Genomic DNA, 16,456 nt, shown 5'->3' on the forward strand with positions numbered 1-16,456 from the left:
TCAGGTTAAAAATCTCTAATCCAGTTCAACTACTCCCACCACCCCTGATCACATGATAAGTTAGTGGCAAAGTCCCAGACTAGAATCCATGTGGCCTGAGCTTCAACATGACAGATTTGGCTGATCAGACTGGGCAAATATGTGGATAACCTACCTACTCTTCTCCCTTTCACCTATGCCTCTTTGGAAGTTGTGTGCTCACTGTAAGTGACATCCTTTTTCAAAGGACATGAGCAGCTCTTCATTCAAAAGTAGGTGAATTTTCCACCTCACCCCTTCCTCCAATTAAATGGCTAAACAACTGGCCAGGTGTGTCCTGTCAGCTACCCAGATACTGTCATATATGAGCTGTCAGTAGGCCACCTTGAATTGGGGCATAGAATCTGCTTGGGGAATGGAGAGAGGAAATACAAGGATGCTCATAGGGAGGGTGACTCAGGCCACCCAGCTGCTGGAGGCTGATTTGGGGAGCAAAGATCACCTGCTCAGATACTACCTGGGGTATTGTATCAAATTCTGAGGGCACATTTAAGGAGGGTCATTATCAAGCTCTAATGTATCCAGGATGGTAAGGAGATTGAGGACTGTGCCACGGGAGGATCATTTACAAGAATTGGAAATGCTGAGGCTGGAGATGAGAAGGGCTAGTGGCTAACACAATGGCTCTCATCAGGTATTTGAAGGGATGGCATTCAATCATTCAATTCAATATGCATTTATTAATAAATGCTTACTAAGCTATGGGTCCTGTTCTAGGTGCTAGAGATAGAAAGAGAAAAAAAAGTGAAACAGTCCCTGTCCTCAAGAAACTTACATTCTATAGGGGGAAGTCACATGCTTCTAGATAAATAGATACAAAATAGATATAGAAAATAAATCATAAGTCATTTTGTGTTATATGGAAGAGAGACTAGACTTGTTCTGCTTGACTCTAGAGGATAGAACAAGGAGAAATCAGGAACATTCATAGGAACATGAAGGAGATGAGCTAAACAACATCTATTTTGACCTCTTTGGTTTTTTTTCCTTAAATTTATTTTTTATTCTGAACTTAACAAGCACCAAAATAAAATACCCAAATCAAAACCAACCCAAGCCATTAGCATTTCCATATACAAAGTAGAACACAAAAATAAGATTGTATCTGAAACTGTGAATCTCTAGCCTATATCACTTGCTTCCCCTTTGTTTTACAGATGAGACTAGACAGCTGTTTCCACTTCTAAGTGTATCTCTTTTTGTCCTTGCAGCTAGAACAGAGGTCCTTAGCTTGAGGACCACAAACTTTAAAAAATATATTTTGATAACCATATTTCAACATAATTGGTTTTCTTTGTAACTATTCATATTTTTTGTGCATTTAAAAATATGATTCTGAGAAGGAATCCATAGGCTTCCCCCAAATGATGAAGAGGCAGCTAGGTGGCCTCAGTGGATAGAGTACTAGGTCTAGAGTAAGGAAGAATAAAGAAGAGTTCAGATGCAGTCTCAGACACTTACTAGATATGTGACCCTGGGCAAGTCACTTTATTGCTGTTTACCTCAATTTCCTCTACTGTAAAATGAGGATAATAATAGCACCTACCTCACAGGGCTGTTATGGAGATTAAATCAGATATTTGTAAAGCACTTAGCACACTGCCTGGCAAATAACAAGCATTTAATAAATGCTGGCTCTTTCTCTCCATGCTCCCCCCCACCCCCATGACACAAAAAAAGGTTAAGAATTGCTGATCTAAAGTGTCATCTCTATACCATCTCGCTGCTTCCTAGCCAGGAGTTGTGATTGGCAGTGTGGTGGAATGTGAAGCCCAGAGGGATATAGTGACTAGCTCCACATCACACATTGCGGAGCTCTGTGCAAGGGACAGAGCTCAGATCCAAACCCCTGTCCTGTATGGACAAATCAATCCATTGCTCTTCTGACCATATCAAAAGCAACAAAGAGGCAGATTTCAGCTTGATGCAAAGAATACATTCTTGACAATCAGATCTGTTCACCAAAGGAATGGATTCTCTCAAGTGGTAGTGAGTTTGAGTTCCCTGTCATGGGATATATAACTTGGATGGCCCCTGTCAATAGTATTATAGAGATGATTTCTCTGCTGGGAAGGAGGTTGGAGGATGACATCTGAAGTCACTTCCAGCTCTGAGGTTCTTGGACTCTATTGGAGGACTGATGATGAAATAGGAGGCAGGGGAGCTTGTGAGTATCCTGCCTGTGAACAAGTTTCATGGGAGAGCTCGACACAGGCTGTAAGAGTCTCTACCTTGGACAGCTCCTACCTGTGAAAGTTCTCACTGGCAACGTATCTGACTGCATGGTCAGGTAGGAACTACGTAGTAGAGAATAATTTTGCTGCTCCCTTACAAATACAATGCACATTTGCTGCTTGATTCCAGGGACCCTGTCATTTCAATTGTATTTTCTTTATTTAAAAAAATGGTAAGGAAAAAGAACTAGAAGCTAATTCTAATTAAGGCCATTTCTTGACTGCTCTCTCAGGATCTCTAGAGATCAATTAGCTGGCTTTTAAGCTAAAATGCAGAAGCTGAATAAGTATTTAACCTGCATAGCAATTGGTATTTAAAATACAGGCGGATGGGGCAGTGAGGAGAGGGGGAGGGGCTCTACTTTGTTCATGGCCTATGCCCTGGTTTCCCCAGTCTACATCTTCCCTCTTCCAGGATCTCAGAAATACCCCCCGAGCTTTGACCTGCTGTTGTCTGAGCCCCGGAAACTCAGGCTGCTAGGCTGCTAGGCTGCCAGTGTTAGCATTATTATTCATCAAGTCAACACTATGTCTTCCCTGTTTCTGAAGTTTGCTAATGAGAACAGCTTCTTATTCTTGCTTGTCATAAATTTGCCGCCCAGAGAATAGCCCCTCCCCCTCAGCTTAGCCCCATTAGCTAGGCATGAACCTTTATCTGTACTCACTAGTGACCCAGCAGCAGCTGCAGCAGGCAGAAGATTTATTCAACGTGGACATCCAGCCTGGGCTATGATGTTGCATAGGGCATCATAGAGGAGGTAAGAAAGAAATCGATCCCTTTCTCTTTTCAATGGAGATAGTCTGAAGTGCACATTAGCTTGTCATATAGTGTTGAGAAAACAGTAATGACGTGGGAGTCCAAAAATGTAGGTTCAAACCCCTGCTCTGCCACTAACTCAATATGTGACTTTGGGCAAGTTGCTTCATCTCTCCAAGTCTCAGTTTCCCTATCTGTAAAATGATGGTCTCCAGTCTTCTTTACACTAACTATAACTATTTAAAAGTGGAATCGTCTACCATCTTAGTGGCATCTCCTTCCCTGGGGGTCTTTAAGCAGTTGGTATGACTATGGCATACTCCTACACAAGAATCTTCAGTGGTTATTTGTTACCCCTGGGACAAAATATGAACTTCTCAACTTAGAGCTTAAAACTCTTTATAATCTGGATCCTTTCCAGACTTATTGAATATTGCCCCCTTTTTATGCCCTCTACATTCCAGCCCAACCAATCCACTTGCTATTCTTCAAATTTGGTCCTCTATCTCCCCCTCCATACCTTTGCACAGGCTGCCCATTATACCTGGAATGTTCTCCCTCCTAATCTTTACCTCATAAAATCTCTGGCTTCTTCAAGGCTCAATTCATGCCGTATAGTCTAGAAATCTTTTCCTATTTGGAACACTTTCCTTCCTCATCCCCACCTCCTGGCTTTACTGGCTTCCTTTAAATTTCAGTTTAAATCTTATCTTCTACAAAGAAGCCTTTCCTAGTCCTAGTCTTAGTGCCTCCCTTCTGAAAATTGTTTCCAATTTATCTTGTATATATCTTGTTTGTACATAGTTGTTTTCATGCTTTCTCCTGAATTAAATTTTAAGTTCCTTGAGAAAAGGGACTTTTCTTTTTTCTTTCTTTCTTCTTTCCTCTCTCCCTCCCTCCCCCCCCTTTCTTTGTTTCCCCAGGGCTTAATGCAGTGCCTGGCACAAAGTAGATGCTTAATAAATGTAAGTTGACTGACAAATGGATTTCTCTAATTGTTAGCACTCTTTCCCTCCTCTTTAATTGAGTATGTATATCCTTATTTGTTTACATATTTCTCTATTAGCCCAGTACAGTATGAACTCTTTGAGGGCAGGGAATATTTCTCATTTTGCTGCTATATACTCTGCACCTAGCCCAGTGATTTGCACCCGGGACAATAAGCCTTAATCAAGATCATTGAACCTGGAGTCAAGACAACGTTGGTTAATATTCTGCCTCTAATAACAACAAGCTGTGTTATGATGAACAAGTCACTTAATAATAACTAGTATTTATAAAGGTTTGAAAAACATTTTATGAATATTATTTCATTTTGTCTCACAACAACACTGGGAAGTAGGTACTATTATTATCCCTATTTTACAGATGAGGAAACTAAGGTAGAGATTAAGTGACTTCCCCAGGTTCACACAGCTAATAAGTAGCTGAGGCAGGATTTGAACTCGAGTCTTCCTGATTTTAGTCCCAAAGTTATTTCCAGTGTGTCACTTAGTACTTCATTCAGTAATTGCTCTAAGCCTCAGCTTCTTCATCTGTAAAATGAGGAGGAGGGGGAATAATGTAACCTCTCAGGATTATTGTGAAACTTAAATAATTTTATGTCTAGCTATCAACAAACATTTATTAAATGTCTACAATGTGCCAAGAACTGTGCCAAGCACTGGGAATACAAATTCAAAATTGGAATGGTCCATGTCTTCCAAGGGTTTATACTTTGCTTTATACTTTGTTATACAATTGCCAGATGTTATTATTTATTGTTGCTTGTTGGGTTGAATTGAACTCAACTGGATGACCATTCCTTAAGTATGTTATTTTCATAGAGGGGATTCTTGTTCAAGTACAGGTTGGACTAGATCAAGGCTTTTTAACAACTTTTTTTTAATAGGATGGACCCATCAGGCACTCTGGTGAAATCTATGAACCTAAACACAGAAGAATGTATTTAAATGCATAAAATAAAATACATAGGAATTCAAAGGAAACCAATTTAATTGAAATAAAGGTATAATTTCCCCTTCTCCAAGTCACAGACCCCCTGAAATAGATCCATAAACACTTTGGGGACCTCTGAACCCTATATCTAGTACTCCTGGATCAGATGACCTCTAAAGTCCATCTTAACTTGACATTCTCTGATTTTGTGTTTTAACATTCTCTCTTTGAAAGGTAGCAGCTACATTGCAAAAAGAACTGGACTTTAAGTCATAATCAATTAATCAATCAACAAGCACTTATTCAGCTCTTACTATGTGCCAATCACTGGGGTACAAAGACAAATGAAATAGTTCCACCTTCAGGAAGCTTTTATTCTATTGGGGTGACAACACGTATCAATCAGTAGATCAATGCATAAATCAACAACCATTTACTAAGCACTTACTTTGTAAAGGTCATATAATCCAACCATCTCATTTTATAACTGGGGAAATTGAGGCCCAGGGAAGGCCTCTGCAAAATGAGGGTCACAATTGCCCATTGTTGTAGCATTCTAAGGATTGTTGCAGGCTTTCTTCACTACTATTCTTTCAGGTTTAGAAGCAGCTGAGGCAGAATTCAGCCCCAGGTCTCTTGACTCAATCCTTTCTGAATGCTTGGATGCATCTTAGGAAAGATGCTTGCCACATCTTTCTCAGGGGACCACTGTGTTTATTTCATGAACCTTACAGCCCTGTAGTGAGAAAAGCTGTTATTAAGCCCTTTTCCAAATCTCAAATTCTGCTCCATCCTTAGCCAGTTCCTTGGTTTCTGCTGGTGGATATTAAACCTTTTGACTAAGGCCTGACTCTGAAAACAAATAAAAAATTCATGGAGGGGTGTGTGTGTGTGTGTGTGTGTGTGTGTGTGTGTGTACACATGTTGTGATGTCTTGGCTGGTGTTTGAGATGAGAGCAATGAGACCTGTTTTGCAGACAGTCTCATTGATCTATCGGCCTGTTTTTTTCCTGGCCAGCCCCCTCACTTCCATTCTGTCAGCTTCGTGGTTAACTACAAGGGGAGGGAGGAGGCAAGAGCACTGAGGTATCATTTCTCTGGTGTCTTGATCACCCACTTCCCCAGCATAATGACACCCCCACCTCCTTTTCTGAGCCTCTGGTAGCAAGCCAAGCTGCTAGAGATCCTCTGGCCTAGGTCGATAGAGAAATACTTGACTTGCACGTCCCTGTGTTGTACAGACAAAACTTGACATATGGCAGATCAATTAAAACAACACGAGGGGAGCCCATGGGGTCAATTGAGAGCTGTCCCACCGGGAAGGGGAAATGATAATTCCTTATACCCCTTGTGTCACCCAAGCAGGCTCCTCCTCCTGACTGCTATGTCTCTAGTAATCACTTAAGCTCCAAATCTGAGGTGACCTCTGACTCCTCCCTCTTCTTCATCACCATCCCCTACATATCATCAGTACCTCAGCTTTGTTGATTACCTCTCTTCTCAAGATCTCACATCTGTAGTTGTAATAAACAATTTTGGTCCTAGAGAATAGGAATAGGTCTCCTTCCCTTATAATATAAGCTTCCTTGAGGGCAGGATATATTTTGCTTCTATTTTTGTATCCCCAGTGCTTAGCATACTGCCTGGTACATAGTAGTATTTAAGAAACCAGAAAACGTAGGTCTGTGGGGCCATACATTTACAACAGGAAGAGACTTTACAGGCCATGGAGCTCGACTTTCCCATTTTGCAGATGAGGAATCTAAGGCATAGAGAGGTTAAATCCCAGGGTCACACAACTAGTAAGTATTGGAGGTGGAATTTAAACCTAGTTCTTCCTGACTCCAAGTTCAGTACCCTATTTATAAAGAAAGATACCTTCCTCTTCTTGGTGGAGAAGATGGATACTATGGGGACAGAATGTTTTATACATCAGATGTGGTAACTATATCCACTTATTTAACTAAGATCCTAAAGTTGGGGCCAGGAAAGATCTTAGAGGTCATCTAATCCAAAGGCTTCAGTTTCCTCTGGGAAGTGGTATGGAGGCCTATCCCCAACAAGATAAGTCACAAGCTCACCCATCAGGCTTGAATACCTAGGGAAGAAGTCTGAGTTTCCAATGGAAGGGAGATGAGGGGGATGGATGGCCATAAATAAGACTGCATGATGATATGGCAGGCAGGAAAGTGATAGATTGATGCTAGCTATTAATTATGTGTTATATGAAAGACCCAGTGCTGGAGTCTACAGAGTGTTGAGAATATTACATTCAATAAATTCAAATTTGACACTTTTAGTAAGCACCTACTGGGGGAAGACACTGTTCTGGGTGAGGGGAATAGAAAGATGAAAAACTTTGATGCCCCAAAGGAAGTGCTCTGTGATAAATGGAGAAAAGTCTGGAGAAGATCGACTTTGATGAGAGTCATGGAATGGCATCTGGACCAGCCTCTCCAAGGTTGGCAATGAACTCAGTGGAAAGCATAGGACCACATTACTGATAATCAAGAGACCCAGGAGTAAACTCTGGTTCTTTCACTCAGCTGTTTAACACTTTGAGCAAATCTCCTTCTTGGTCTCATCTTTCCAATCTGTAAAATGGGGACTGATGATGATGATGGCTATAGAGCTAGACTGAGCAAGAACTGAGCAAGATGTGATTCAGGTCCAAAGATATTTCTTATAACAAATTAGGTGGATTAAAGGAAGCTGTAAGTATAGCATCGCCACCACCACCACATGTATCTCATTCCCCCGCCTCTTCCCCCAGTCCTACTTGACAGGAAAAATGCCAGTGTTTCAGTAGTGGTTATCAGAGACTGAGGCACAATGTTATGGCCCCAGTAATGGAAGGGTTGCTTTGCCATGGAGCAGCAAGTGGTCTTGAAAGAAAGCCGTACAGCAATTACAAGGACATAAGGGGAGGATGGGCCAGAGGAAGCGGGACTGACCATAGCACGACCTGAGGTGTATTAACTGTGTGCTAAGTAGAGTTGTTCCTATTCTGTGACTGGGATCTGAAGCCAGAGTGTCTTTGAGGCTGACCAGAGTAGTTAGGTAGGTAACAAGAATTTTTTTTAAGTGCTTATGATGTGACAGACACTGTGCTGATTTGATCCTCACAACAACCCTGGGAGGTAAGTGCTATTATTGTCCCTATTTTAGAGTAGAGGAAATTGAGGTAGACAGAAGTTAAGTGACTCATCCACAGTCACACAGCTAGTAAGTGTTTGATGCTGGATTTAAACTCATGTCTTCCTGACTCCAGGCCTAGTGTTCTATTAACTGCACCACATAAAATAGTGGGATGGAAAGGGCTAGGCTGGTATGATGTCTACAGGCACTGTAGGAAGGGGGTGTAAGAGAGGAATTACTAGCTCTGAGAGGACTTCTGTTTTAGCCTTGGCATTTACTGCTTTTATGGGTTACTGAGCATATCACGACCCTCCCCCACAGTCCTACCTCTAGGTGCCATGGGGTTGGTAGTGGCCAAGAAGGTCTTGAATTCACTCCCCAAGTCTGGCAATCTATTTCCTCTTCACTGGCTATGGTGGCAGGCTTACTGCTCGTCAGGTGCAATTGCTATAACATAACAGAGTTGGATCAGACAGTGCCAAAGATCCCTCTGGTCTTGTGCCATTCCAGACAATCCCAGTAGATTGTGAGTTTCCTGAGGGCAGGGACTGTCTTTTGCCTCTTTTTGTGTCCCTAGAACTTAGCACTATGCCTGGCACATAGTAGGCACTTAATGTTTATTGACTAACTGAGAAGTCATATTCTACTCTGTGTTCTAAGGTGCCATCCAGTTCTGACAGTTTATGTTCTCTCTTCTAAGGCATGTTGAGCTCTTACTTCCTATGTTCTAAGGTCCCTTCTAGCTCTGGCATTCTCTGTTCTTTGTTTCAAACTCTCTTCTAGTTCTGACTGTATAATCTATGTCCCAAGATCCATTCTAGCTATGACATCCTGTGTACTGAGGCCCACTCCAGCTATGATATTCTATGTTCTTTGTTCTAAGCTTCCTTCCAGATCTCACACTCTTGGGTTCTATGTACTAGAGAATCTCCCAGCTCTGACATTTTATGTGGAAGGTTTTACAGGCCATGCAGACCCTCTCCAGTGGCTCCTGCCCCTAGTACCTTGTGGGCCCAAACCTTGGGCCTTGATTTCCTTAGTAACCCCAGAGGCTCAGCTCCTTGGCATCATTGTTTTAAAGCTGAAAGTAATGACAATTATTTTCATAATTAACTAGCTCTTCAAATTAATGCCAATTACACTATGCAATCATGATTAAAACTATGCATTAATCAACTCTGCCAACCTACTTATTAGCCTCTTTAAATAATGATCATGGAGAATGTATGGGAAGGAAGGAAAGAAACCAAGAGAAGCCAAGATCAGTGGCTTGTTCCCTCAAGGACATACCTGGATAAGAATTCTCACTCAGAGCAGCTACTGCCTTTTTGTATATGAACAAAACTACAGTGGGGTCCTCTACATGTAGAAAATCCCATCTTGCATTAAGGTTCCTTGTTAGCTGCATGGTATTTTAGGGGGGAAAACCAACCCTGGGTTGAGAAGGCAGGAAATCTTGGGTTCCAGTTCCTGCTATGCCAGTGGAGGGCTATGTGACCTTGGGCAGATTCCTTCTCATCTCTGGGCCTCAGTTTCCCCATATGTGCAATGAAGGAGTTGGACTAGATCTCTAAGATCCCTTTGAACTCAGACAAATTGTAGCTCTTGCCAGGTCATCATTCTCTCAAATATTTTTGACCCCTGTGTGTTTTCATGTCATGAAGGACTTTTTAGATCTATCTACTTCTGTCCATGGCCTTGGGACCAGGGTTAGTTTTTGATTACACTAATGGAGGTGAACAGAGGCATAGAAAATAAAAAATGACAGCTCACTCAAGAGTCATTTCCTCTTGGCTTTAGAGAATGTTTGGGGGTTTATGTTTGAGTATGGGTCTGATGGATGTTCCAGGAACTCACATCAAAGACAAGAAAGAAGCCTGGATGACTCAGGAGATGCTGGAACCCAGCCCCCAGCTATTTCTTTGGGTTGGGGTGGGACCCTACTCTCCCTGTCCCTCAGCAGCAACTTAAGCAGAGATGCCTTTCCCTCCACCATCTCTCAGCTAGTATGTCTTATTATTATCAACAACAAGTATTTATTAAGTTGTTAAGTGTTCCACTCTCAAAAAGCTTCCCTGCTGTATGTAAAGTGAGATCAATTAGACATTTTGAGATGTCAACACACAGAGAGATGTTAAGGGAGTGAGTAATTCAGCAGAGTGGATGAGGGTCATCACCAGAGGGAGGGGGATATCAACAGAGCAAGCCATTCAGAAAACAGGGTGCTATTCATTAATAGAAAGCACTAATCAATACAACAAATAATCCAGCAGCAAAAGTGATTGCTAGTGGTCAACAGACAGAGGTTTCAACACAGCAAATAATTCTAGAGGAAGCTATGCCACAGTGGGTCCCCAGCTGGCAATAAACTTGAAAAGCTTCTCTGTCAAGGAAAGTTGCTGGTGTAGACAGGGGATTATATCAAGCTGCCCTCCAACGAGGGTCTGACCCCTTGGCAGAGCCACAAGTTCACATGGATAATATCCTGGGAAGGGGTGTTCTCTGTGATTGCTTGTTCAAGGCTGGTCCCTGGGGAAGCCATCATTGCTCTTAATGATTCCTCTCACCTCCTCTGATTCAGAATGTGAATGTTTACAGAGGATAGAACCTTGATGGGACTTGGGGTCCTAGGGATCATTCCCTCTTCAGCCTCACTCCTAACCCAAGAATAGATTCCTCCTAAATGAGGACTCCAGCTACAGACATTGTATATATAGTCTTGGATTAAGAGTCACAAATAGCTGCTTCCCACACTTAACCATCCCTGTGATCCTAGTCAAATCACTTACCTTCTATGATTCAGTTTCTTTATTTTTAAAATTAGTGCTTACCTTAGAATGTGGTCATATGGATGAAATGAGATATGATATATGCAGGTGGAGTGGAGAGTAAGAGGACTAGACTTGAAAATCAGGAAGACCAGAGTTCAAATCCAGCCTCAGCTATTTATTAGCTATGTGACCCTGGGCAAACCTTTTAATCTCTGGATGCCTCAGTTTCTTCATCTGTAAAATGAGAATAATAATAGTACTTACATTACAGGACAGTTGTGAATATAAAGTGAGGTAACATTTGTAAAATACTTTATAAACCTTAAAGCATTATCTAAATACTAGTTGTTATTACTATTATGCACCTTAAAACTTACCAGCTAGCTATTATAGATGGGGTAAGGGGAAAAGGAAAGGGATTAGACTTGCTGCCAAAGAACTGAAGCCACTGTTCATAGGAACCCTCTCTCCCCAATCACCTACAGCCTTTTCTTTACCCAGAGACTCACCTCCCCGGTCTGGTCCTCTGTTCCGTTACTTATATAATAATCCTATTCTGTTTCCACAGCTGTGGGTGCCCCATCTCTGGAGAAGGTTGGCTCCCAATCCATTCTAGTCCAACAAGCATTTATTAAATACCTAGCCTAGGATTCAGAGATACAAAAACAAAAGGAAAATGGTCCCTGCCCTACATGTTGCAGTGGATAGATTGGTGGGCCTGGAGTCAAGAAGATCTGAGTTTAAATATGGCTTCTCCTTCCCTGATCTCTGAGTGTTGTGAGTTTGACTTCTGCCTGGGGAAGACAGAGGAGAGTTTCTCAGTCCAGCTAACTCCAAGGCTTCTTTATTGCAGGGGGAATCTTTGAGTATGCAGATGGACCCAATGCCCAGGTCATGAATGCAGAGGAACAAGCCTTCCGATTTTCTGCCAATATCATCAACAGGAACAGGACTTTACTGCCCAATACCACCTTGACCTATGATATTCAGAGGATACATTTCCATGACAGCTTTGAAGCCACTAAGAAAGGTAAATTTTCAGTCCCTTTCTTTGACCAATCTCTTCCTGGGAGGATTTCCTCTAGCCCCAATTGCCTAAAGCCTTTAGAACCATGGCCAAAAATATGGGGTTAAGAGTTGGAGATCCTTGGTGTTCCCATCAGAATTAGGAAGCCTACTTATTTTGAGTTCTGTTAGGGGAAACAATTGAAAGAGAGGGAAAAAGAAAGAGAGGAGAGGAAGATTGAGGTCAAAGAAGATAGGGAAGGGGGTTAAGAGGGAGGGAGAAGAAGAAAGACAGATAAGTGAAGAAAAAAACAGTAGAAGAGGAGATAATCCTTCTTGGGAAGAAGAATTTCCTCTAGCCTCAACTGCCTAAATGCCTTAAAAACCATAGCTAAGAATATGGTGTTAGAAGTACATGATGTTCCCATCAGACTTAGTAAGCCTACTTATTTCTAGTTCTGTTGGGGGTAACAATTGAGAGAAAGGGAAAGAGAAAGATGGGAGAGGAAGAAAGAGGGAAAAGAAGAGAGGGAAAGGGAAATAAGAGGGAGAATAAAAAGATGGATAAGTGAAGAAGAGGAAGAAAGTAGATGAAGGGGGAGATAAGAGGGGAAAGAGATGTTAGAAAGATGAAAATGAGAGGTAAAAGGGAGAGAAGAAAGGAGACAGAAAGAGAAGTGAAGAGGGGGATAAGAAGAAGAGGTTCAAGATTGTGAAAGGAAAAGAAAGGGGAAAGCAGAAGATAAAGTGGGAAAAGAAAGGGAAAAGAAAAGGAGGAAGGAAGATAGATGAAGAAAACTTGCAAGAGGAGGAGAGGAATGACAAAGGAGAAAATGGCAAGAGAGGGAAAGGAAGAGAGGGAAAAGAAGGGGAAAGGAAGAGAGAAGAAGAAAGAGGGAGAAAAGAAAGTGGTAGAAAACTATTGGGAGTAGCAATTCAGAGAGACAGAAAGACAGAAGGAGAGGAAAAGAAAGGGACTAGTGAAAGGAAGAAAGCATGAGAATGGGGAAAAGAATGTAGATGGAGGAGAGAGGGGCATGAGGGGAAAAGGAAGAAAGTGAAGAGAAAATGTACGAAAGAGAGAAGAGGAAAGAGGGATAAGAGGAAGCTGAATGACCAGACCCAAGGAATAGTCATTAAGAAATAGATATCAGCTTGTGAGAGGTGTCTAGTGGGGTGCCCCAGAAATCCATTGTTAGTCCATTTAGTCAACTAGCATTTATTAAGCACCTTCAATGTGCTACAAATTGTGCTATATCTGATTTTTTAGCCCAATGTTGTTAGACATTTTTGTTAATAACTTGGATGAATGTACAGATGGTATGTTAATAAAATTTTGAAGATTATGCAAATCAGAAAGTGATAGCTTAAAGTTAGAGGGATGTCAAGTGACAGAGTTAGGATCCAAAAGGATATTAACAAGGTGAAATATTGGACTGAATTGAATAATGTGAAATTTAGTGGGGATAAATATAAAGTTTTATGCTTAGGTTCAAAATATCAGCCTCACAAGTCTAACTTGAAGAAGGGGTGGCACTTCCCATGAAAAAGTCTGGAGGTTTTAGAGAATTGTAAGTTCAATATGAGTAAACTATGGGACATGTCGACCAAAAAAGGTTATGAGATCTTAGGCTATATCAAGAGGTACTGAAACAGGAACTCTTCAGAACAATCCTCTAGAGACCATGTTTTCTTTCTGGGGAAGCTAATACACTCAGTTTTGAATTCTCTTCTGGGATTGAGTAATATGTACTCACTGTGGGGTGATTGAGTGCAAAGTCACCTATCTATATCTGGCTGGTCTCAGACAATGCTTCACCTACCATCCACCCAACCACCTGGAAACCATGGTCTGCCCAACATGAAGACCTTGCCATTTTCCCTGCTGTACTCTACATCTAATTAGTGACAACATCATTGTCTCCTCCATAGTCTGTGAGATCTGTGAGTGGAGGAGCTGTGTTTTCACTTTTTTTTGTACACCCAGTGTATAGCACAGAGCCTGACACATAGTAAGCACCTAATCAATGCGTGTTGATTGACTGACATCTACCTCTCTTCCCACCTCTTGCTCTGGGAAGAGTAATCAAATCAGTGCTATCATGGCTAGTAGGTAAAGTGTGACAACTGATTGATCTTTCACTCTACTCACCATCCCAGTGACTCCCCATACTCTAAAACTCTCTTTGCTATCTATAACCCCCCTCTATGTCTTATCTAGCCCTACTAGAATGTAATTCCCTTGAAGACAGGAACTGTTTCACTACAGTGTCTAGCATCATCTGGTACATAGCAGGTGCCTAACAAATGTTTTTTTCATTCATTAATTACCAACAAAACAGAAGAGTTTATAGTCTCATCTTACTCTGTCTGGGTCAGACTACAACTGGACTATTGTCTTCAGTTTGGGCACCTAATTTTAGGAATAGCACTGATAAGCTAAAGATTACCTAGCAGAAGGGGATCAGAATAGTAGGAGGTCTCAAGATTATGTGAGTATTAACTGAAGGAACTTGGATAGAGCAGTGTTTAGCCTGGAGAGAAAAGCTAGAAGACATGATAACAGTCTATCACATCTATCATGTATCTGAAGGAGTGACATATGGAAAAGGGACTAAATTTGGCTCAGAACTAGTAACGATGGATAGAAACTGCAAAAGGGCAGACTTCTTAACCACTATAGCTATCTAAAAGTGGAAAGAGTTGGTGGTGGTTCCCTTTCCTTGGAGGTTTTCAAGTGAAAACAGGATAATCACAATGGAGAATATTTTATATTATTTTTCATATTTCTTTGTTTTACCTTATTTTTCTCAATTACATTACAAAAATGTTTAACATTTGTTTTTTAAGAAATTTTGAGTTCCAAATTCTCTTCCTCTCTTCCCTTCTTACCTTGAGAAAGCAAGCAATTTGACATAGATCATACATGTGAAGCCATGCAAAACATTTCCATATTATCCATGTTGCAAAGGAAAACACAGATTAAAAAAAAACAAGAAAAATAAAGTAAAATAAGTATATTTCAATATGAATTCAGACTTCAAATATTCTTTCTTTAGAGGTGGATAGCACTTTTTTCATCATAAATTCTTGAGAATTGTCTTGGACCATTATGTTGCTGAGAATAGCTAAGTCATTCAGAGTTGATCATCATATAATATTGCTGTTACTGTGTAAAATGTTGTGCTCATTTCATTTTGCATCAGTTCATATAAGTCTTCCCAGGTTTTTCTGAAACCATCCTGCTCATCATTTCTCATAGCACAATAGTATTCATAACAATCATATACCACAACTTGTTCAGCCATTCCCCAATTGATGGACATCCTTTGAAGGATATTTTAGAGAGGATTCTCTACTGAGCACAGGCTCTTCCAACTATGAAATGGAAGAGGAGATAAAAGGAAAAGGAGAGGAAAGAAGCAGAAGGTTGAGGGAAGAAATGGGAAAGTGAGGAAAAGAGGAGAGGAGAAGTAGAAGAAAGAGAATGAGAGGAGTAAGAGGAAGGGGAAGGAGAAGCAGAGTTGGAGAAAAGAAAATTGATGAAGACAGAGGGGAGGAGGGGAAGGAGAAATGGGATGGGGAGAAAGAAGGAAGAGGAAGAATAGAAATAAACTAGGAGAAAGAACAGAGAAAGAGAGAAAGGAGAAGAGATTAGAACCCTGAACATGTGATTTTTTCCCCCTCAGGATGTGGGAAAAAATAAATTTCAACCAATCAGTCCAAGTTCTCAAGTAAGTCCCCTCAGGGCATGAGAACTTAACCCAAAAACACCTTTAGCAACACTTTTGTTGGGTCAAGGCCTGGAAGACCTGGCTCAGTACAAGAGATCCTGGCCTTGTGAAGCTGAGCATGTTAATGGTTCCTTCCTTTCCCTGGGACTTCAAGGAACTAGAATCTTGCTTTGTTAATGCTACCTCCCAGGTTCCCACACTTGGGGGCTTTCTGAAAGTATCATGCATGGTTCTGCCATACTATATAGTCCTACAACAGCCAAACTCACTGCTTTGAGAGTCTCTAAGCTTCCCACTCTCCCTCCAAGAGCCTCCTGATGAAGGTCTCCTGGGGCTCTGAGCTAAAGCCAGAGTCTTCCAACAAGAGTCACAGAGATCCTCAGCCTATCATTGAAAAATCAAATTCACAAAGCAGTGCCCAGGATGGGGTGAGAGGCTGAAGAGCCTGTGAAATATAAAGACAAAGGACTCTGTGTTCACCTTGGCCCAATCTCAGAGCTCAGGCTCAGGCTCTGGCTCCAGACAGGCAAGTCTATGATTCAAATATTCAATTCAAATTAACAAGCATTTATTAAGTACCCTTAGCTCCCTTCAAGAGGCCTTTCATGCTTCCCCTAGTTGATGGTGCCCCCCCCATCACTATGCCTTCATTTTGTATATATCTTGTATTTACTTATCTCATGACCAGAGAACCATAAATTCAGACCTGGAAGGAAACCAGCTCAGAAACAAGGTACTCCAGACCCTTCATTTTACAAATGAGGAAACTGAGGCCCATAGAAATTGTAATGACTTGTTCTAGGTCACACAGGGTATAAGGAGCAGAGGTAGGGTATGAAT

The 16,456-nt window shown here is 41.3% G+C and overlaps 1 protein-coding gene across 1 annotated transcript in view; it reads left to right on the top strand.

Moving 5' to 3' along the window:
- The window catches only part of GRIK3 (glutamate ionotropic receptor kainate type subunit 3), a 308,237-nt gene that overhangs the window by 159,536 nt on the left and 132,245 nt on the right, over window positions 1-16,456 (top strand). Inside the window, exon 2 of the mRNA XM_027864465.1 lies at window positions 11,731-11,907. Coding sequence (XP_027720266.1) covers window positions 11,731-11,907 — 177 coding nt within the window. The remainder of the gene's footprint in view (window positions 1-11,730; window positions 11,908-16,456) is intronic.

The sequence above is a fragment of the Vombatus ursinus genome, unplaced genomic scaffold, assembly GCF_900497805.2.
Source record: "Vombatus ursinus unplaced genomic scaffold, bare-nosed wombat genome assembly UNPS02014775.1, whole genome shotgun sequence".
Lineage (NCBI taxonomy): Eukaryota > Metazoa > Chordata > Mammalia > Diprotodontia > Vombatidae > Vombatus > Vombatus ursinus.